The sequence below is a fragment of the Uloborus diversus genome, chromosome 4, assembly GCF_026930045.1.
Source record: "Uloborus diversus isolate 005 chromosome 4, Udiv.v.3.1, whole genome shotgun sequence".
NCBI lineage: Eukaryota > Metazoa > Arthropoda > Arachnida > Araneae > Uloboridae > Uloborus > Uloborus diversus.
In genome coordinates, this window is record NC_072734.1 from 122,023,228 (window position 1) to 122,047,355 (window position 24,128).

General features: G+C 33.6%; 1 protein-coding gene across 1 annotated transcript in view; it reads right to left on the reverse strand.

Annotated features, from left to right (window-relative positions):
• LOC129219667 (urocanate hydratase-like) overlaps nt 1-24,128 on the reverse strand; it is a 66,708-nt gene that overhangs the window by 28,687 nt on the left and 13,893 nt on the right. Inside the window, exons 3-11 of the mRNA XM_054853943.1 lie at nt 21,656-21,809; nt 19,146-19,336; nt 17,570-17,636; nt 17,422-17,478; nt 15,500-15,586; nt 12,956-13,044; nt 12,687-12,749; nt 12,487-12,595; nt 3,064-3,134 (exon numbers count right to left, since the gene is read on the reverse strand). Of these exons, the coding sequence (XP_054709918.1) occupies nt 3,064-3,134; nt 12,487-12,595; nt 12,687-12,749; nt 12,956-13,044; nt 15,500-15,586; nt 17,422-17,478; nt 17,570-17,636; nt 19,146-19,336; nt 21,656-21,809 (888 nt within the window). The remainder of the gene's footprint in view (nt 1-3,063; nt 3,135-12,486; nt 12,596-12,686; nt 12,750-12,955; nt 13,045-15,499; nt 15,587-17,421; nt 17,479-17,569; nt 17,637-19,145; nt 19,337-21,655; nt 21,810-24,128) is intronic.

A 24,128-nucleotide genomic window follows, 5' to 3' on the forward strand; every position in this document is an offset into this window, starting at 1 on the left:
GTTTCAAACATTGGTACTGCTTCATATAAACTTGCTAAGTATTTAGTTTCTATCTTCTCTTCTCTTTTGGTTAGCAACTCTTTTACTGTTAGAAATTCTGTTCATTTTGTTCAGAAGTTACGTTATTTTAAGCCTCATGGTTTAACGATGGCTTCTTTTGACGTGAAATCACTTTTCACTAATGTACCGGTTATTGGGGCATTGGATTGTCTTAAATTGAGACTCCAAGAGCATCATTTTTCTAGTTTTGAGATTGAGGAACTCGTTTCACTTACTCGTGTTTGTCTTGAACAGAATACTTTTGTGTTCAATGGTACTTACTTTCGAATGTCTGAAGGTTTAGCAATGGGTAATCCTTTGAGTCCTATTTTAAGTGACATTTATATGCACTATTTTGAGACTAAACTTTTTGAAACCATAACGTTTCCGTTCTATGTTCGGTACGTTGACGATTGCTTTGTTTTGCTTGACCAAAACCATGTTGATAATGAATTTTTACTTTCTACTTTAAATTCTATCGATCCTTGCATCCAATTCACTATTGAAATGGAAATTGATAGTTCTCTTTCATTTTTGGACGTCTTTATTACTAAAAGTAATGATGAATTTATGACTTCGGTGTTTCGTAAGCCTTTTGCTGTTACACTAACTCCTCACAAATGTTCTTCTCATCCTCCAAACCAAAAGTTGGCCTCATTGAAGGCTTTTGTGTTCCGTGCTTTGAACATCTGTTCTTCCTCCAATTCTTTAAATGCTGAGCTTTCTTATCTTAAAGCAGTGGCTTCCGATCGTGGTTATTCTCCTAACATCATTGATTCAATTTATAATAAGTTAATTAAGCCCTCTCATTCTGAAAAGGTTTCTGCTTCTAGTGCGTCGTATACTATTGTTTTGCCTTATTATCCAAAAGTTAGTCATCAAGTTGCAAAGATTTTGAAGAAATTTGGTTTCGATACAGCTTTTTCTCCAGTTAATAAGATAAAATTTACAAACTTAAAGGACCCCATTGAATGCCATAGCAACTGGGGCATTTATAGCATCTCCTGCAAGTGTGGACTTGGCTACGTTGGACAGACTAAACGTGCTCTCAAGCACCGTCTGAAAGAGCACGAAAACTATGTTAAGCATAAAGAACTTGCTCGTTCTTCCATCGCTCAGCATTGCTGGACTTCTGGTCACTGTTTTGATTTTTCATCTGCAATGATTATTAGTAAATGTTCTTCGGTTTATGACCTCGATTTCTGGGAAGCTTACCATATTTGGAAAAATTCTCATTCTCTTGTCAATGATTTTTCCAGCACTCCATTTTTTCATGATATTTGGAAGCAATTTCTATAATTGCTTTTCCTGTTTCTTTGGTGTCTCGCACTCTTTTTGTCTCCTGGCTTCTGATTGGTTGTCTCTTGCCTTGCCTTGAGCCCGGAGCGTACATGCTGTTCGCTGATTGGTTGTTTGTTGTCATGTTCCTGTATTCTTATTGGTTGGCTCTCTTTGGTATAAATACCGGTGTCCACCTGGTTTTTTGTCAGTTCTCTCGCAACTTCTGGTTGTGTTGGTGAGCTTTTTGCACTGATGAAGAGGCTCCATTGTAGCCTTGAAATAGCTATATGCTGCATTTTCTCGAATATTTGTGCTTTATTTACGTTGTTTTTTCACCTTAACCCGAGGTGCTTTATTTTCACCCGGAAAAAAGAGCTTGACAAACGATTTTTTTTTTTTTTTTTTTGATAAAAAATGAATTTATTCTGATAAGCTTTTTATTTTTTTTATTTATTTATTTTTTTTCGAGCAATCACGATTGCTTATTGTTCTCATTTGACCGTCCTTGATGTTGTGGTTCCTTTTTCAGCTTGGACCAGGCTCCTCTGCTCCTGAGCACTGTCCCCAGAATCCACTTCTGCTGGGTGGTGGTGTTCATGTCCTACACACACGCACGCTCACACACATACACACGCACGCTCACAAATTCACATTCATGCCTTCACTCGCATACACACACACGCCTTCACACACATACACTCATACGCCTATGTGCATACACACAGGTCTATGCACACACACACACACACAACTATTCACACGTAACCGCCCAGGAGGGGGGACAGGAACTGTTTCTAGAAACAATAACTGCACTGAGCAGGGTTCTGCCGCAGTTCGTGATTGCGAAAAACATAATTTAAATTCAAAATTTCGGAATTCAAATTAATTTTTTTATATACATTTTTATTGTTAAAAGTGATCACAGAATGTTTTTATGAAAAAAATATATTAGCTGCATTGTTTAAAAGGTGCTACTGTATTCGTTCGTTTATTTATTTTTTAAGTGTCTATTTCATCAGATAAGCGAAGCATATTTTGTTTCTAGAAATCAGCTTAAATTGTTAAAAACATATTGACATAATTTTCAATCTTGGTGGCTAATTGATAGAATATTAATTAGATACTAGTAAGTTGATGTTGGTATACGAGAAAGCAGGCTCGTACAGTTTTGGACGGATCTTCTTGTTTATTTATGTATTTTATTTACTTACTAATTTTTGAACATTTGCAAGATTTCATGAAATTATTTCTTTTGTGATGCGAATGGGAAATCTTTCATCACATTAAATTGCATACAGAGCAATTTTACAGAATTCAAAATTTCTTTGGTGATTTTATGTACTTTAATTGATAACAGGATGCAATAAGTACTTTGTAGGAATACTATGTTACTAATTTCTTCCATCTCATTGTTTTCTCAATATTGTCAACTTGCATATTCCCTCTTTACGGTTCAATTGTTTTTTACTTGCTCAGGTACTGTTGATTTGTGTTAGTGCAACCTTTTCTTGAGAAATCTTTACTAACAAAATTTGGGAAACATAATAATGATCCAGACGGTTAAGTTTAAACCACCCGTGATCAAAATTTTTTGATTTTGAAATTATATTACCCTAAGTAAAACACAACAATTTATAAGACAGAAATTTACAACGGAATGTTCAAGTCATTTGTGATGTTTTATTTGATTCAATTATTATTTTGAAAGTTCCTTAGTGTGCTGCAAAATTGTTTCCTACTTACCTTTCTTGGACAAAATTTTTGAAACTTTGTGGGTCAGATGATATTAAAGCTTTTGATTCTTCAAATGTCAACTGAAATAATGAGAAAAAGAAATGAGAAAACTAACAATCAATTTAAAAAAGGGGGGATGAATATCCAAGCCTAATAAAATATGTGAAACCTGTCTATCTGCCTGTCCAGTCAGCCTCTCAGGAAACGGCCGGGAGATGAGTTTCAAACCAAGTATCGAAAGATTTGAAATTTCATGAAGAATCAATTTCGCCTGTTCTCATCTTTGCTGAACTTTAACTGTCAGATATTGTTTATTAAAACGCAGATGAATATTCTTTCGCAAAAAGTTGTTTAAATTGGTGGGACATCGGGTAGATGGCAGCATCAAAAATTTTGAACCTAGGACTTGTGATTCTGCCATCTGTCGGAATAGTAACAGCAACTTAAAACTCTAAATTTACAAAAAGAATGTTAATTGGTGATTTAACGACGGTGGGTGAGGCGCCGAATCTAAGCTTGTAAAAGCATTTTCTGATGAAGAATTAACTATTCTTTCTTTTTCCCCTGACTGGGACCTTTTTGTCGTGTCTTCACATCTTTTCTCACATTTTTACGGGCAATGTTGAGCTGTTTTTAAAAAAATCGAAATAGATGAGAGATTTTGGGCTTTTGTTTACTCTCGTGATCATGTTTTTGTAATTGCAATTAAAAGAGTAAATTCTTCATCAGAGACCAAAACATGATCGAATCAATTATAAATTGTCAACGCAATATAAAGTCGTGATAAATCAATTAATTGTGCTCATTTCGGGTTTTTTATTCTATAGGGTCATGTGAGTAAGCTTGCCAGACGTCCCGGTTTTCAGACAAAATCTCGGTGTCCTGGCCGGTTTACTTCACGTCCCGGTAAAAGATAAATTTGATTACAGATGACCAAAAAAAGTTTTAAAATAATTAATTATAAAGGATTTTTAAAAATAACTTAGTAATTTCTGTACCTCAGAGCCAGACAGACGCAAGCACGCAAGTCCAAAAATTGCAATTTTCTGCTTATTACTGCATTCTATGCAGAATTCTAATGCACATCGAACCCTGCAAACGTAAGGTAATCACATCAGTAGTGGCCAGTGCTTAATAGTGCTTCAGTAGTGGCCACTTCAAGTTTTATACTTTAAAAAAAATAGGATTTCTGGTTTCCCAATGGATTCAAACATGAAGGAGGTAATAGCAAAAAAATAGAGTATTGTTGGTAATACCTTCTGCATGTTTGATGCACTTTTGAATCCATTGGGAGTCCTGGAATCCTATTTTTTCAAATATAAACTTTGATGTGGCCACTACTGAAGTTCTGGCCGTTTTTAGCACTGGCCCCTGAAGCACTGGTGTATTTAGCTCAATTCGCAACTCCAACGAACTATAGGGGGCACTGCAGTCACTGACTAATGGCGAACGAAAAAACTAAAACAAACGCATGTGGTAACGAAGAAAATGGTAATAAGTCTAGTAAATTTTATTCGTATGCATGATTTTTTCGCTTTATTCTTTTTAAATTAATTTTCAAAGTCTTGTGGATATTCTGGCCCACGTAGAAAGAAATGAGAATTCAAGAAGCATTACTAAACGTCAAAGATTAATGCAAACTACGTAGTTCGTAGTTCTAAGCAGCTATTTCCACGATGTTGAATTCGATATTTATCAATTCTTGATAAAACTAAATAATAATTTTGGCCTGACAAGAATAACAATTAATGCTAGAAAATTCAATATGACATTACAAATTATTATCGAAAGAAGATGATACTTTTTTGCCTTGCTTGGCTAGCGCTTATTGTTTTGCATTTGTAGCTGAGTTATTTCTCTCGAATTCCCGGATCGGTTAATTTAAAATTTTTCTGTTTCGATTTTTCTAATTTCTGAGCTACGATTTAATTGTGTCATGTTATGCGAATCATCAACAAAATTCTTACGGATATATGGTGGTAGTTTTCTTTTCAGTTTGATTGACCATTATTCGGAACTCCAGCGCTCGAATACGCTACCTTGCGGTGATTTATAAAACTGCGTCTGCACCTAAAACATTGCCACGTTGCGCATCACGTGTGTCTGTTGATGTAAACACAGGCAGTTTGTTCTGAGTATTTATTAACGCAATCGATGTGTCTTAGTTTGCTTTCAGCTACAGAAATTAATTCGTCCCTTAGTAGTATTCTCGAGCTTCTCAAAATAATGTTAGCTTTTCTTATTTCTTTCAAAAAAGTATTAAATGGTGGAAGCGTAAACAAGAAAACTCTGGATTAACAAAATTGGATAACGTTATACCAGGTAAAATTTTTTATTGTTTTGTATGAATTTGTAAGAATATGAGTTTTTTTTAATCTTAAATTAATTTAACTAATCATATTTTACAGCAGCATTTAGTTGGAATGGACAGTATGCAAAATATTTTCTTGAATATATTATCGTAGAACAAAATGAATAACCGAGAAAGAATTTACTTTATTCCTTTTATTCTCAGCTGAAAGGTTTCGCCAAATTTGTTTAGGGTTATAGTAGTTTTAGTATTGTGCAAGCAAAGTAGCCTTGGCGAGTTTTCGCGTTTTTAGTTAAACCATTTTTAATTTTTATCATGAGTGGAATAAAATGATAGTAAGATTACAGAATTCGATAAGTAAAAAGAAATAATGGTCAATCAACTGAAAAGAAAACTACCACCATATATAAACTGTGAGTACACATTTTATTTATTTTGTTCTGAGTGAATTTGAATAAATATCAGTTTTTCAATTCGATGAAGAAAAAAAAACGAACTTATCAACATTGACTGGACACTTTTCCTTAACCTAATTCCACATAAATGATTTAAATAACCTTTGTTACTACAGTATCCTACTGAAATAGAAAGTATGCAAATAAATTTTCTTGAAAATATTCATCGCAGAACAGATTGAAAAATCCAGAAAGAACGTTAAGAATTTGAACAATAAAAAATAAAAGTTCGCCAAAAATCTGTTTATAGTGTTATGGTTTTAAAATTATGTGAAAGAATAATGTATCTTGACAAGATTTCGCATATCAGGTAAATTATTTCCATGACGAATGAATTAAATGCATGATTTCTTTGGATATCCAATCATATAGTCATAGAAATAAATTATCTAGTGTTAAACGTTACTCTTGACAGTCTGCCACGTATGTGCACTATGTGACAAAAATGTCAACAAATGCTGGAAATGTCACGAAACTGAACTTAATATGTACTAATGTATAGAAAAAACGGTACAAAATGAAAATGCCGTTCGAAGCGAACCAAAAATTTATGAATTCCGAATTCAACATCGTGAAAATGGCTGCTTCAGAACAACTTACTGTGTGTTCTACATTAATTGTTTACTTTCGTAATACTTTTTGGTTTCTAATCTCTTTCTATATGGGTCAGAATATCCACAAGACTTTGAAAAATCGTTTCAAACGAATAAAGCGAAAAAATCATACATACGAACAAAAATCGCAACACTTTTAGCATTTTCTTCGCTACCACATGCGTTTGTTTTAGTTTTCAATTCCGCCATTAAACAGTGACTGCAGTGCCCCCTATAGTTCGTTGGAGTTGCGAATTTCTTTTTACTTATCGAATTCTGTAATCTTACTACCATTTTATTCCACTCATGATAAAAATTAAAAATGGTTTAACTAAAAACGTGAAATCTCGCCAAGGATACTTAGCTCGCACAATACTAAAACTATAACCCTAAACAAATTTGGCGAAACCTTTCAGCTGAGAATAAAAGCAACAAAACAAATTCTTTCTCGGTTAAACATTTTTCATTTCGTTCTACGATAATATATTCACGAAAAAATTTTGCATACTGTCTATTCCAACTAAATGCTGCTGTAAAATATGGTTTGTTAAATTAATGTAAGATTTTAAAAAAACCCAAATTCTTACAAATTCACACAAAACAATAAAAATTTTACCTGGTATAACGTTATCCAAGTTTGTTAATCCAGAGTTTTCTGGTGTTAAAGCGCTTTCACCATTTCTCAATCAAATCACTTTTTAGAGGGAAATAATGAAAACTAACATTATTTTAGGAGCTCGAACACTTTCTGTTGCTGAAAGCAATCCAAGACACATCGATTGCGTTAATAAATACTCAGAACAAACTGCCTATGTTTAAGTCAACAGACTTACGTGAAACGCAATGTGGCAATGTTTTAGTTTTTCCGGCAGTTTTGTAAATCACCGCAAGGTAGCGTATTCGAGCGCTGGAGTTGCGAATTAAAAAAAAAATCCTGTAATTATTTACCTGTACTAAAAGAGCGAGCCTCCTACCCTTTGCGCGCCAGACAAGTGTTTCTCCTATCTCATGTATAGTAGCGATTATGTGACTTACATTAGTCTGGCTCTGAGGCACAGATTTGTAACATTGACTTGTAAAATTAATATCGGATTAACTTGAGAGTAATTTTACAACAAGATTAAAAGCAAAAAAGACTTTCCAAAAAAGTCCTGGCCAATCCAAAGAGCATTAGAACATTGTTAAAATTTTTATTCCTCATTCAAAGTTTTTCTTCTTACTAAAGTAACTTAGAAATATGAACGTGTAGGAAATAAAGTTTTTGATTGTATCTGTGTGTGCGTGTGTGTGCTTGCGTCATGTATCATTTATTATCCTGAGTTACTCTCATAATTAGTAACTATTTATTCATTGCGTTGAGAATTAACTACCCTCTAAAACACACTAAAAACCAACCAGGGTGTACCTTTTTAAATTCTCGTTCGCTAGCCGGGGGTGGGGAGTATTCCGGTGTCCCGGTTGAACATTTTAGAAACCTGCCAAGCCTAGTCATGAGTGATTTTCATCATATTGTGTTGTGTTGTGATTGTGATTTTTATTTTCCAATTTGGAAAAGCTTCCTATATATAAGTAAAGTGAACTAAAACATTTATGACAAAAAGGATTTTAGTTGTATACGGTGAATTTTTTTTAAAGTCATCATTAATTATAAAGATTACAATCAGTTTGTGTCTTAAAGGATACAAGTCGCAAAAAATTGATTCGCTGTGAACGGGGCCGTTTCCAATATTTTAAAAGTATTTTTTTCTGAAAGAACATGCTTAAAAACGTAGGATCAAACCATTTTTTAAATAATTTGTTTAATATTTAAAAAATAAAAACTTAAATCGGTGATCTTTCATTGTTTACATTTCTTGCCGATGACATCACAAATGATGAAATGCCATTCTGTACTGCCATTCACAGAGCAAAATATTTCATTCGCATCTTTACTCACATGTATTGGCAACGATATGGTTAATAGCAAGCGTAGAACGCAATTTTAATTCGCTTCTGGATTATCATAACATGGAAACGCGGTACAAAGATGCGCCAAAGAGCATCATTTGTAACGTCATCAAGATCACATCTTGTTTGAAAAATCGGACATTTGAAAAAATTAATTAATTAAAAAATAACTGTTGGGAAAATGGAAGAATTTTCTGGGTCCATGTTATTTTATTTTATTTATTTATTTATTTATTTATTTATTTATTTATTTTTTGCTTATTCTGTCAATTTCAGTGACTAAAAGTACTACTTCTGACAGAAGGAAACAACCCCATTAGCATCTCATTAAATGATATAATTATTTGCGATGAACTGACGGAGCACTTAGGTTCTACCTCCTGTTCAAGTAGCTTAAGCTGGGAGTGACTGTAACTACCATGCATTAAAATGAGTTTATTCCAGTCATTCTAGCGTAAGAGCCGAGAAAAATTGCTTGAATCTCAATCTCCGATGAGCAGTACGAGATCAATTTCTAATGTTGTGGAAGTTGGTACGACGGGGCATAGCTTGACGACGGAGAGCTTGTGGATGAACTAGAAGCGGAAACGGACCACCTCGTTTTGTAATAGGTAGGATCGCGAGGGCTGTAAAAACTTTACTGCTTGCCGTTTCTCAATGATCGTACCTATTACAAGATGAAGTGTTCTATTTTCGCTTTTAGTTCATCCGCATTTCACCGTGGTCAAGCCATAACTCTTTGTATGAAACTCCGCTTCCATTAAATCTGACACTACTTTGCTCAAATTCAGTACCTAGTGGAGTCAGCGGTCACTCTAGATCTAAGAAAGCTTGTTATCTGTTTGAACTAGACTCGTCTCAGAAGAGCATGACTTGCGAACTGAATGACAGAGTAAATTTTTTTAATTGAAGGGCTCGGGGCAGAAATGTGACAAGCTACAAGGAGGGACTTTTCAATCAAAAGTTTTGTTTCTCATAATTAAATTTGAAATGAACAGGACAATGGATTATGTCAATAGAAAAAAACATGTCTGGTTTTAGTATTGCAGAATACAGAATGTATAATACCTTTGAAAAGTTCTATAAATATATTTTACAAGTTGGAAGTTGGCCTAGTAAAAAATTCACATCACGTGGCATATCACATTCTTTCCCCGAGCCCTTCAATTACTCTAAATGGCCCGATGAAAAGTTGTTTTTAATTTTATTTATTTACTAGTGGTACCCACACGGCTTTGCCCGTAGTTGAAAATTAAAAAGTCATTCGGTTCGCCTGTATATTTACAAATAATGGATGACGAATTTCTCGCCAATTGGCTATGTTCAATCGCTCTCCCATTCCACGTCATGATAATTTCGTAATTTACTCGTCCATCTTATGATAATTTTGCTCCGGAAAATGCTCTTAAAATTGAAATAGAAAAAGATTAAAATCGAATTTTCGAAAAATCGCTTCGAGGTGTACACCCCCATGCTACAAACTAACTTTGTGCCAAATTTCATGAAAATCAGCCGATCGGACTACACTGTTAAAAAAAACCTGAAAATTCAGGTAGTTTTCTGACTGATTTTAACAGAATAGTTCCGTAATGCTTCAAAATGTATTTTTTCCTTACAAAAACGTAAACATCCCGACGAAAACGGAATTTTTCATTTCTAGGGTTGCCGCTGTGCTGTACTTTGCTCCGATTAGTCTTCAAGTCATGATAAACATCACTTATTGATAGTGCTTATTAATCGCACTGTTACATTCTGCTAATTAAAAGCATATTTAGAATAACAACTCAGATGCTGTAGACAAAATAGATAGCTTGCTATTTCATGTCTGGAGAGTAATATACTCGTATGTCGAAATTGTTTATAAGCATTTGAACTTTGTAGGTTTGGAAAAATGTTCGCGCCATTTTTAGACTGGCAGATGTGTTTTGATCGCCCTGGTGATTTGATGTGGGTTTTACCGAGTCAGTATTAGAATATTTTTGTGGTTTTAATATTTTGCTCAATACTTTGAACAATTCTATTCGTTAGTTATATTGTGTGCTCTAGCAGTGAGAATAGTTTAAGGATCTCGTGTTATCAATTTAAAATAAAGCCTATTGGATTAGCTGTATCCAGATGCATTTAGCACCGCTGGTCATATGTAAGTGTTGTTGAATATCTTTGTACATGTTAATACAAATGTATTTTCCTTGTTAATATGCATTTGATAGAATTCCGATGATAGTTTATTTAGAATTTATACAACTATTATAGAGTTATTTTTTATTGCTCTTACGCATTCTTGAAAGTTAATACACTAAATGCCATTTCGTATCTATACCGGAGATTATCGTGGTGTGCGAGCAACATAGGAAAAATCACTCTTTTTTTGGGGGGGGGGATTCGCTTCACAGTTTGGAATACTGAAAGTAACTATTTTAAATCTCTAAATAAAGGTGTATTGTTGATCTTTAATATATACAATGAAAGTTTTGGCTACAATAAGTACTTAATTTAATTTATTAAGATCTTATCCAACAACTTATTTGAGATTATTGCAAGTTTCTTCGAAAAACAGTTCGGGTAAAACGAACTGATTGATATATGCTTAAGTAATAATGATTATGTACTAAAAATCTACGTTGCGATTCCAATGAGTGAAAAATTTGGATATCATTGGGGGGGGGGGGGAATGTAGCATCTGAACCAAAAATTCTTCACGTGCATGTCAATGATTCTGTTTTTAAACACAATAGATATGCGGTACTCTCTATCAGGTATATTATTATATGATAACGTCAACCTGCTTTTAATAGCATTTTATTTGACATATTCTGCAAATAAAAATATCATATTTTTCATGTATGTTTTTCCATGCCACCCCAGACAATGTACGACGAAGGGAATATCGAACAGTATCAGCAGGGATAATTGGTGTCCTATTCAAATCCATCAATTTTTCTGCTAGTACTATTTGATTAATTTGACTCATCTGAAGTTGATATAAAAAGTTTTGGTCAGCAAATGGATGCTTGGTATGTTAGGTAAGTTCTCTCTCCAGATGTTAATTTAAAAAATCTTTGAGTAACAAATGCAAATAAAAAAAAAGTAATATTTTTAGAACAGTTAACTATATCTGTATTATATATCATTTTAAAGAACTAAATTTTTAATGAAACGAAAAGTCAATACTTGACATATCTTTTTAAATATTTTTTTAAAATAAAATCTTTTTACATAAATACGGGAAAGTGAGAAATGGAAAAAATATCGCAATGAAAAAATAAGGAGCGTAAATTCTGTTAAAACACAGAAAGATCGTAAATGAACGGAAAAATAAGAAATGGAATTTTCGTTCAGTCACGAGAAATTTATAAACGGAAAACTACAACTACGGAGAAATAAGAAATGGAACTTCTGTTAAATCACGGAAAGTCATTGAATGGAAACGTAATATTTACGGCAACTTTGCTGCCGGTACTTTCTCCGTTATTTTCAGGAAATTTTTTTAACAGTGTAGGCGCTATGCGCGTCACAGAGATCCTACAGACATCCAGACAGACTTTCCGCTTTATTGTTAACTAGTGGTACCCGTACGGCTTTGCCCGTAATAGAAAAATTAAAAGGTCTTTTGGTTCGCCTGTATATTTACAAATAATGTATAGTGAATTTTCTCACCAATTGGCTTGTACCCATGTTACGGTTCCACGTTATGATAATTTCGTATCTCGCCAATTGGCTTGTGCCCATGTTACGGTTCCATGTTATGGTAATTTTGTAATTTACTCGTCCAGCTTATGATAGTTTTGTTCTTAAAATTGGAATAAAAAAAGAACCACATCGAATTTTCGAAAAATCACTTCTAGGTGCACACTCCCATGCTACAAACTAACTTTGTGCCAAATTTCTCGAAAATCGGCCGAACGGTCTAGGCGCTATGCCGAGATCCTGACAGACAGAGAGACTTTCTGCTTTATTATTAGTAAAGAAGATAAAGATTTATCATTATTGTTATTTTTTAAACTCTCAAAAGCTTTATTTGTTGAAGGGTTCTTTCATTGCAGAATAACACTGAACTATAATTTTATTAAATACGTAAGTAGAATACTCATTTTTGAGCTGCTTTGGATCGCAAAAATTCCGTTACCTGAACTGGATAGTAGCCACCGTCAAATGGATTGTGACAGGATGTTTGATCGGATCCCAGATCCGCCAAGAGTTCACCTGTTTTTTCGTACTCCGTTTTAATTCTTTCCCTGAAAGAAGAAAAGAACAGTTTGAACCACAAGTGAAAATAGATCATACTATAAGAAATTGTAATTTCTAAAGTAAATAACGTATTCTCACCAAACATCTACAATGTTACCAAGGTAGCCAATGCTGGTGGAAATTTTTTTCTGTTTGGTTTCTCTAAAGAAGAAAGAAATGAATGTGTTTGACGTCTAAATTTTAGTAACAGATGATTTTAGTTAAATGTGGCATGAATAAACTCATTGAAAACATAAATACCATGGATCAAATATTTTCAGGGAAAAGTCATTTCTCATTATGAATTGGAAAACAGCACAATACATAAAAAAAATTATTTATTTATTTTTTCAAATGAGTTCAACTACCTGATTCGTTTAATCAGCTGATCTAAGTTATCAATGACTTCCATGACCCATCCTTGGTCATATCTCTTCTGAAGAACAGTTGAATCGACCTGTGAAACAAACACTTTGAAATATTTTACTAAGTGGTGATGTTTCGTAAAACGTATGTTCAGTTTTTTCAAAAAGATACAAATTTACTCATTCATGTTAAATTACAGTTAAATATTTTCGTATTTTTCAATATAAAAATTAGGAGTAAAAAAAAAAAAAACTTCTCATATTCGGATGAGTTACATAAGCAGCATGTGTTTCTCATTTTAAGATTCTGTTCACTATTGCAGGAAAAAATGTTGCTACAATTTTTGTTCCTGCAACTTTTTCCTTATTGTTTCACATTTCTAACGTTTTCTTTGACGCTTCGTCCAAATCCGAACAATTTTGTTTTTTGTTTTTTTTTTTTTTCATATAACCTGCAAGGCCTTTTTTTTTTCGCAACAGTTAGTCCAACAGTGGTCACAATAAGGTGCAAAGTAAAGATATTGAAATTTTGAAGAAAAATAAAGTTAGTGAAAAAATACGAAATCTCTTATACGGACCAACGCAAAAAATTTGAAACATTTGCAATCAAAATTCAAGGAAATATCAAAGTTCAAAATTTTAAAGGACCGTGCAGAAGATGTTGTGCTACGTAAAACACACTACAAAAGCTCGCACAACTTGAAAAAAACGCTGTGTGCACAAAGGGATTATTGAATGCGAGTGTTTGTGGTGTTAGTCACAAAACGCTTCGTGGTAAACTTTATTTTTGATTTTAACTTTTTCCATCACGATTTTAATTTTTAATGCTTTTTGATGCTGTAAATGCAAATTACTTAACTTTTTTTAAAAAAATTAATGAAATAAAATTTGACAAACATGATGCTCTTGGCGTTATAATTGAATTGCATATACAGTGAAACCTCTCTAAGCGGCCACCTGTCTTAAGCGGCCATCCCTCTTAACGGCCGCTTTTTCGCGGCACAGATTTTTTACCCCATAGACTTAATGTTAAAAACACCCCTAGCAACGGCCACCCAACCCTTCTGAACGGCCGCCGAATGAATGAGTCCATTCCATTTTTCAGGAAAATCTATTCGCTTTCTGCTTCTAATCTGCATCTTTTCAGTTCAAAGAGGAGAATTCTTATTGGCCTTTAACGAATTCCGATAATTTTGGAGTAAAAATGTCACTCATGTTTATTTTATTACTTGGTCAGTGTGTACGTGTAATCTGTGTAGCAAACAACACTGTCGGAGATCATTTTATGAATCTCGAACTACGTGTTGAAATTCTGAGCAATATGAACGCGGAAAATCGACTTAGAGTACGATTTCGGATTCTTTCCGGCACGAAACAGCCGTGGAGAGCTTTGATAATTACACTGCAGACTGAGAGAAACGTCTTCCGGTTAACGAGTTTGCGAAAATAAGCGTTTTTCAATCAAATTTAATATTAGTTTGGGATTGGTTTAAATTAACTAATCATTTCGCTTTGTGTAATTAACGTCTTTTGAGCAAGTACATTTTTATACCTTTCGGGCACTGATTCGGCCTCTAGACAATCAATTTACGTTTTGTAATCATGAGAAAACTAAACTTTCAACTGAAGTGATTTTGGTAATGGTAAATAAAGTCATCGCAAATTCATGTGCAATGACAAAAAAATTGGTTAGAGGGATTTATTTATCATTTTGAATTGAAAAACATTTTGAATGGCAACAAGCAACATTTTGAATTCGATTTTAAAAAAATTGTTGGAGAAGATTAAAAACTTAAGTTACAAATTGTATCCTTTCTTCGAAAACTGTAAACAATAATTAAATAATATACCATTTCCCTTTTAGAACTGTCTCAAATTTCATTCTGTGCATTAGACTTGCTTATGTTGTGTATTATAGAATTATATTGCAACTGAAACGAAAACCCTTTAAAGCGGCCACCCCCTCTCAACGGCTGAAATTTTGCGGAACGGAGAGGTGGTCGCTCAGAGAAGTTTCACTGTACAGAAAATTTGTATTGGTTTGTGATTGAGAACTTAAATGATTGGTTAAAATATTTCATACTTTTATTACAGTAGTAATCCTAGTCATAATATTCATAATAATATACCTGATATGAGCAAGTATTGATTACAGACTTCATTTCAAACAGCAACCACATTTTATTATTATTATTATTCGGCGCAATATTTTTGGAATTAAAAAAAAAAAAACACACAATTCTAAATTTGAATTTTGAGTTATAAAAATGCTCTTTTCTACCGTGTCGGTGGAAAAACTTACACTATATTTTTTTCTTTTATTTAAGCCTGATTGTTGAACATGGTCACTTGACACAACTTTTATTAGCGCATTAGACCGTGCAGCGGCGGACAAAGCATCTATAGTTGGTGCAAATCTAACCTGGCAATATTGTAAAGGCTACGCAGATTCTAATCGCAGCATTATAACGCTACTAGGTTAGGTTTTCCTCAGCTATAGAGTGTATTATTTTTTATATCTTTAGCGACTGAACAACGGATAGTTACCTCAGCAATGACTCCAACACACCCAGCTATAACTGCTGCTTTTGCTTGGGCTCCACTCATGCCGCCCAATCCAGAGCTGATGTAAATCTGATTAAAATTTTAAACAAAAATAGTTAATGTAGATGTATTAGAAAATTTAATATAAAAACAAATAATTTTTTTAAGCTTTGCAGTCATATCGTTTTACTTGAAAACAGTTTTGCTACAAAATAGGGTGTCTGAAAAAGCTGTAGATTTATAATAACGAAGAAAAAAAAGGCTCTCAAAACGCTCCATAAAAAAGTCTTAGGATTGCCTCAGGGGCCATTCATTAATTACGTAAGGATTCCGAGGAGGAGGGGAGTTGGAAAAATCTCTACATACCCTTACTTGGGGGGGGGGGGGGGAGTCACACCCATTCTTACGCAATATTTTTCAAGTCCATATTTTATATTAGAAATTGCGCAGTCAAGTGGTTTGGCAGTTACCATATTTCATTTGCTTCTAGAAGGTAAAATACGTATTGGAATGAGCTGTTTTTTACTTGTTTTTCAAAAAATGAACAGCGTAAAATATAATAAAAGAATCGCACTGTGTATGTCATGTATTATTTTAAATAAGTATCGCATCATATACAAAAAATATTTGTGGAAAAAACGTTCAGTCTAGATTGCTTTTAGTAAATATTTCTTTGCACAAAAAGGTTTTTTTTTTTTAAATAGTGAATTTAATAAAGATTCCAGTGATGTAAGATTCGTTATTTCATTATTTTGAAAATCGAAATGGAATCTTACGTAAGAGACGTAAGAACAGCGTAAAATATAATAAAAGAATCGCACTGTGTATGTCATGTATTATTTTAAATAAGTATCGCATCATATACAAAAAATATTTGTGGAAAAAACGTTCAGTCTAGATTGCTTTTAGTAAATATTTCTTTGCACAAAAAGGTTTTTTTTTTTAAATAGTGAATTTAATAAAGATTCCAGTGATGTAAGATTCGTTATTTCATTATTTTGAAAATCGAAATGGAATCTTACGTAAGATAGGAGGGGGGGGGGAGGTCTTTGAAAAATCAACTCACCTTTATATGGAGGGAAGTGGGGGGTCAATAATTGCCAAAATCATCCTTGCGTACTTAATGAATGGCCCCTTACGGGGAATATTGGACCCCCTGTTAACGAATAAAAAAAATTTAAAAAGAGGTTCTCACGTTGTTACGTGGATAAACATTAAAACGCAAATATGATGAAAATGTAATGCTTGGAATTTATTTTGCCGCACGGTTTTCAATTCACGTACTGGAAGACATATACCAGTAGTAGTTAATGTTTGGCTACACCTTAAACTTAACATTCAATTCACGCATATAGCATCTTAGAAAACTTTTTAAGTTTTTTACTCTCATATTTTTAACGAAAATAAACCAGAATAAATGGGTTTTAATATTGAGACATGCTTTTTATCCTATTGGAAGTCAAAAATTTAAGTACATAATAAAATAGTTCAATGAACCTCATTTATAGTGCAATCATGATATAGAACCTCATTTATAGTTAAAACTCGTTGGCCTGCAGTTGACCAATGCCTACTCTATTCTGTATTTAACTAACCCGCTTTCTACCAAGTTAGGAGTAAGTCTAAAAGTCTTTCCATTATAATCCTTTTTTCTCTTCTCTGCCTGAGAAAATTTTCTTAATCTGGAATTTCAAAACACCTCCAATAAGCTGGTCTTTTGGTCAATGTGAACTATCTCTTTTAGCTCGTTTACAAAGGAAATGCAATGATGCTCCTCTTTCAACCGAAACGTAAATGAGCCCATTCTAGGTCAAGCATTAAGCTACATGAGCCCAACTATAATTGAAAAGTGCAAATAAAAAGCAAGCAGTAACGAAAAAACTAACTTCCTTATCACATTTTTAATGTGTTGTATATATACTCACTTTTCCCGACATATCGTTAAGATTCAGGTATTTTCTCCCTGCGTTCATTAGGGTAAGCTGTAAAAAAAAAAAAAAAATGCAGAATAATCACTGCATAATACATTTCATGCTGAAGAGAGAAATATACTAGTAAAAAAAAAATATTTACCGTAGTTCCGTGCACAATTCCCTGCGGTCCTATGTAACAATAACTGCCTGCAGTCATTTGTCCATACCTAATGAAAATGTTTCAGTTTTAATCCTTTTTCTATTGCTGCGCTTCTTTTTAAATTCAGTGATTTTTATTTGTGTATTTCAAAGTGAATTGAAGGCTTTCGTTTTAATGTGATTACGCATCAAACTTTTCTCTAGGATCAATTCATCGCACGACTACAACTTAGGATGTAACAATTCATTCCAATGTCAATTCAATACTCTGCAAATTGATTATATATATTCTTTTTACTTCTGCTACTCTTAACAGTTGGCTTTGTCTGCATGTTTTAAATTAAAACGAAGTTGAACTGGCTTAATATTTTGCTCCTATGCATTAGAGTAGACGTTTACAGCTTTGTTTGGTAACGGGTCGATGTAAATCAAAAGATTTTCATGCATCTGAGAGCATACAAACTAGTTAAAATTTTCTAATGCCTGTCGTTGAAATTATTTTGTACAAATTTTATTTTCAAAAGAGGCCTTTTACTTATACTGCAAATTCACAATCAAACTAAAATGTTGCTGGTAGTATTTATTTTCAAACAAGTTTCTTAAGTATTCTTCAAATGTTAGTTTCATAGTTATGTTTTACATTTATTTTTATCTATTTCATATTTTATCTGCGGAAAAGTTAGACTGCGAACCCTATAGGGAAGCTTGAAGTTTAAAATTGTCACTCGATGGTCACAGATCGTAGATTTTTTTTTTCCTGTTGGAAAAGCAAGCAGCTAATACACATTTACTTCAGGTTATTTTGCTGGCTATGTAACCGCGGTACTTCTTCTAGAGAACTTTGGTATAGCTATTGCAAAATGGATCCTTTCGGACGTTTTACTACTGTTTATTTATTTTTATTTTTTTAAATAGGCTTAGTTGCAGAGTTCTTTGTGAAAATTCGTTAGTTTTTATTCAAATTATTATTTTTTGAGCAACCAAGAAGATTTATTATATTCATCTCCCTTTTACCTCAGACGGCGTGAAGAGTATACTATTGTCTTTGCAATTGGCCCAACCAATCACATGACTAAGAATTAAAGAAGAAAATTCTCAAAGTTTAACTACACACAGTTAGTTTAAACTCCAAAGTCAACCAGCAAACATAACATCATGAATGTTTTGTGCGTATTGAAGTGCTTTAAGGATAAATCAGTTAAAAGCAGTATTGCATACAAAACTTCCCCCCATTTTCTCTAACTTGAATTATAAGATTTTAAAGCACTATCTGCAAGTAAAATAAAGTGTTTTTTAAGGAGTTTCAAAGAGTAATTATTCATCAATTATGAGTGATATATTTAAAAAAAAAAAATCTATACAAATTTTTAGATTTCTACGAGTAAGATTTCTGAAAATTTAATGAAAATCTGAGATGATCAAGTTGAGAATATTTATTTATTTATTTATTTTAGTTAATTTTATTTTGTTTTATTTTACTGTATTTTATTTTTTTGATTTGACATCAACTTTATTTGTCGCCAAAGTAAACTATCCCTAATATAGTTTCAATCCAAAACAAAAAAAAATGCTCTCACATGGTGACGCCAAGTGCAAACATGCGATCGTAGTTCCTTCTGGTGGAGTAGTTAGGGATCATCATTCCGTTCGTAATGACCATCCTCGGACCAGACGATGGAGATGGGAAGAGACCGAGGGGATGCCCAGACATCATCACTAGGGTTTGCGAGGTCGTCAGCTTGCTCAAGTATTTCATCACCAACCAAAACTAAAAGAAAGTGAAAAAACTTGAGAAGATTAAATGTGCGGAATTTCACCTCGAGTATATCTGATCAAACCATAAAAGCTTATTTGAAGTAATTCATTGAAACTGATTCATTCCACATAAAACTCTAAATTAGTTTCTGGGATGCCTTCCACTGTTCATTTATATAATGTCTTTTCGTTCTAATGATTTAAAATTAAGAATAGTATATCTACAATGAAATTAGAATCAACTAGCTGACCCCTCACGAAATATTCATGCTCGACGGCAGTATTTCAAAGATCCGATTTTTTTTTAAGGGCAACTTTCTAAAAACAGCCAAAATGTGTGCTGTTTGTTTATTTTTTACCGATAGTGGTGAAAAAAACATGAAAGTGTTGGTGTGCTTTCTGTAGTTTTGTGAAATATTAAGGAAGCACCTAGACAACTAAAAAAGAAAACTTTAAGAAATAGTCTTTATAAAACTGCGATTTACCAATATAAAACAAACCTTTTCTTTTCTGATTTTAATAAAACAATATAACCATCGTTCAGAATTCTGCTGAAGAAAATAAGTATCCAAAACGACGTTTTCTTTATTTCTTTACTTCTTTTTAATTTATTTATTTTTTTTTTGGCCAATGGGGACTTGAACTCGCGATTCTAGCATTATTAGCACGCCGCCAACGAGCCTCCATTTCGGGAGGCTATACATGCCTAGTAAAAAAACAAAATAAATTGGGGGGGGGAGGGTGACAAAGCATCCAAAATGTGAGTTGCAGTTTATTTATTTGTCACCGGAAATGGTAAAAAATAATAGTTTAAAAACTTAAAAAAAAAAAAAAAAAACACGCTTTTGCAGCAAAATGAACTAAAAAGTAAACAATTATATTTGGATGATAAGTATGTAAAGTAATTGACCAAACATTTAATTTTAATGCAACAAAAAAAAACGGGAGGTGCTGTCTATTTACATTTTTGCGTAGACAACAAATGGACGAAATTCAAGACAACTAATAAAAAGCCCCCCCCCCCCCCAGTTTTTTTATTACATTAAACTTAAATGTTTGGTCAATTACTTATCATCCGAAGATTATTTTTTACTTTTTAGTTCATTTTGCTTCAAAAGCGTGGTTTTTTTTTATTTCATAGTTTTTTAAACTATTATTATTTTTTTTTGTTTAGTTTAATTTGTTTTACTAAAAAATATTCATTTCAACATAATTCAAAATCTTTTACATTCATGAACTTAGCCCAAAAAAAGCTACTAAAGGTCTCGGGCAGCATTCGTAACGCGGGGTCTCTAGAACTCCAAAAATAATTGTACTCCTTAAAGCGTAACAACGGCAACAACAGCCTGATCAACAATGAATTACCAATTGAAGGCTCACCTAAATTTTGGCAGGAAATTAGATAAAAACAGTTAGAACTCACTTTCTAATTACCTTGGAACATTGGGACAAATTTTGTCTGATGCAGAAAAATCTAAGGTTTTTATAGATATTTTAAAATATTTTTTGCGAGCATTTTTAATGCATATTTTTTAAATCTTTCTTCTTCACATTGTTGGATTTATGCCAACATATTTATTAAAATTGTAATCAACTAACAATTAATAGTTAATTAACTAATTTTATTATAGAATATGGCATTGTCATCGGGTCTGAGGTCGTGTGCCAAATTTCAAAAGAATCCGATCGCAAGAAGTAGGCAAAATTTGAGTTGCAAGATGCCTTTACAAGATACATACATACATATATACAGGTGCAAGCTAATAAAAACGTGTTAAAAAATACCCTTCAAAATGACGCCTTACTTGTGAAATTTGATAAAGTATTAAGGAAATTATGTCGTTCTAGAAAAAAAAAGAAACTCTTGAGAAATAACCTATATGACAGTTGAGTTTTGTCCGTACATAAAAGCACATTTTCTCTAAAAAATAACAAAATTAGTTCCAATAAATATATAAACTCCTAAAACTTTCATTTTCTCTGTAAAAAAAAATGAAAACCAGAAAAGAAAATCACCTCCACATGACTGAACATAATATGGTTTGAACAAACTGCGAAGGCAAAAATTCCTTGGCATAAAAAGGAATATTTTTAAAATATCAAAATACATGACACATGATTCATAAATTATCGACCAGCATGAATCTGAAAGTGAAGATTTAAAAATGAACGTGAAGTACTGATTAAAAGTTGGGAAAACGTTTATACATTTTGAAAAAACCATTAGGGGAATTTATATAGGATATTTATTTATGAAGACACGTTTCATAAGAGGACTAAATTACTGACTCATATCAATGAGCACTAGTATTGATTTTTTCAAAGATCTTACCTGAGCCCAGTTGGAAAACACTTGTCCGTTACCACCATAAGTAACTAATTCTTGAGGAAATTGAGCCACTTTGGGATCGAGGTTATTCATAATCATGAGCATTATTGCAGCAGCTTCTCTACACTGCGTTGGATATTCATCCAAAGGATAAGCCCTATGGAGGAATAAAAATACATCGAATTAAAACTTTTCTTTCGTTGTTTTACTTTAGTTGTTTCTTTAGACAAAACTTCGATCTTCCGACCGAAAAAAAAAAGAAAAATCACCGGAAAGCATTTTGAAATTGTAGTGGAAGTTTGGGTCGAACTAGTTAGTAAATTTGAAGTTTTGAGTTAGTTTAGGTTGGAAGTTCATGTTGGACCAACGTGGGATGAAACTTTCGCAATGCATAGGAAATAGATGGACAAACATTAATCTTGGAATTTACTTTAATGAATAAAAACTTACTACAATTCTTTTATTTTCTGCATTTTATTCATGTGTCAAACTTTTTTTTTTTTTTGAGCAATGACGATTGCTTATTGTTCTCACTTCACTATCCTTGGCGTTGTGGTTCCTTTCCCAGCTTGGACCAGGGACACCAGCACCACCGCCCAGTGCAGGCGTGGCTCCTCTGGTCTTGAGCAGCTGTCCCCGTTTCTCCTGGTAGGAGGCATCCATGCCTACACATACGCACGTTCATACACACTCACACAAACACGCCTTTACACACATACACACATGCTTACGTGCATACATACAGGTCTTCGCACACCATACAAGCCTACTTAACACGCACATACGCCTGCACACATACACACACGCCTGCACACACGCACACACACTCGGCTGCACATACACACGCTTGCGCACACACAACTGTACACACGTAACGCCCAGGAGGAAGGGCAGGCTTGGGGGGACATGCGCCGTTTCTAGAAACAATAACTCCAATGAGGAGTGTCCTGTCGCAACTCGTGATTGCGAAAAACATAATTTGAATTCAAAATTTCGGAATTCAAATTAGTGGGTTTTTTTTTTTTTTTTTTTTTTTTTTTGACCTATTGTGGTAGTTTTTTTAGTAGAGATCATTTTTAATTAGATAGCTGTTCATTTCGTTCAGTTTCTGTTTAACTACGTTTTCATGTTGGCAAACATATTGTTAAAACTCTGAACGACACTCATATCTGTGCTTAAACCACTACGTACGGATTTTCACGTTCTTGAAAATATATTTCAATGTGATTTTAAACGTTTACCTCTGAATGGTAAAGCTAGACCACGGAGATATGGCGAATGACCTTGAAGCGAAAACATCATCTTTTTACCCGACTGCGCGACGCAAAGGAGGGTAATGTGTTTATCAGTCTATGTATGTATGTATGTCCGTTTCTATGTGGCGTTCTACAGGCTAAACGCCTTGGCTAATTTTGGTAATTCTTACATCAATCGATTTGTCTTAACCTCGGGAGTGTCACTAAACACATGACAGTAATCAAAACTACCATTTCAAAAACCGGTTGCCATTTTGTCAGTTCTGGATCGGCGCACATTGGGCGTTGCACACTGCGTCGCACGCTACCTGCGTGTGACAAATGCAGGTAGTTTTCGCTGCCTGAATTTTTCTGTTTACTAAGTCTACTAATTGGGGTCTCAGTGGCCGAGTGGTCTAAGCGATTGCTTCTCCCACTTGAGGCGATGGGTCAAGACACCCTCGCTCTGGATGTACTTTCCCCTCTTTCTGATTTAAATTCTTTCATGTGTTCTTTATATGTATTCTGTATTGTAATAAAAAATATATCATGCGTAACGAAGGCAAGACACTCAGATTGTAGTCCTCATCAAAATAAACCCGTGCAGTAAGCACCAAAAGAAAGAAAGTCTACTAATTCGATTTTCATCTCTAACATGTTGCAATTGTTTTTGCTTTGATTCAAGGGACTGAGTTTCACGACGTGTACTTTCTTGACAGGCTTTTTTAGTTTTGCGAGAAAGATTTGACTGACGGGGGGGGGGGACGTTTTTGATTTCACGTCATCATGAGTTATACAGGCTGTTTATATATTTATATAGCTGTGCTGTGGTTGACTTAAGTTCGCGCATTTTTGCCGATGGTCAAGCACATGTAGCTTTAAGCCGAGTTATCCCTAGAGGGACTAATTATCAGTAGTTTAGACCACTGCAAGTTACTTAATAAACCTCACGATACAAGCAAACTCTCTCAATGAAATGACAAGGTTGCGAAATGTACCGTCTTATAATCATAATAACTATGTCAGTGAAAGTTAACTGAAAAGTGTAAAATAAAAAATTATTAAATATAAACAAAAAACCCGACTGCATAAAAACCAAAAAAACTAGAAAGGAAAATGTATAAGCCCAGTAGTTTAGAATGTATTAAGTACTACTGAATAACTATACCGTTGAAATAGTTTTATAACCGTACACAGATAAGACAATTCATAAATTCAAAAGCAGAATAGAAGGATCAACA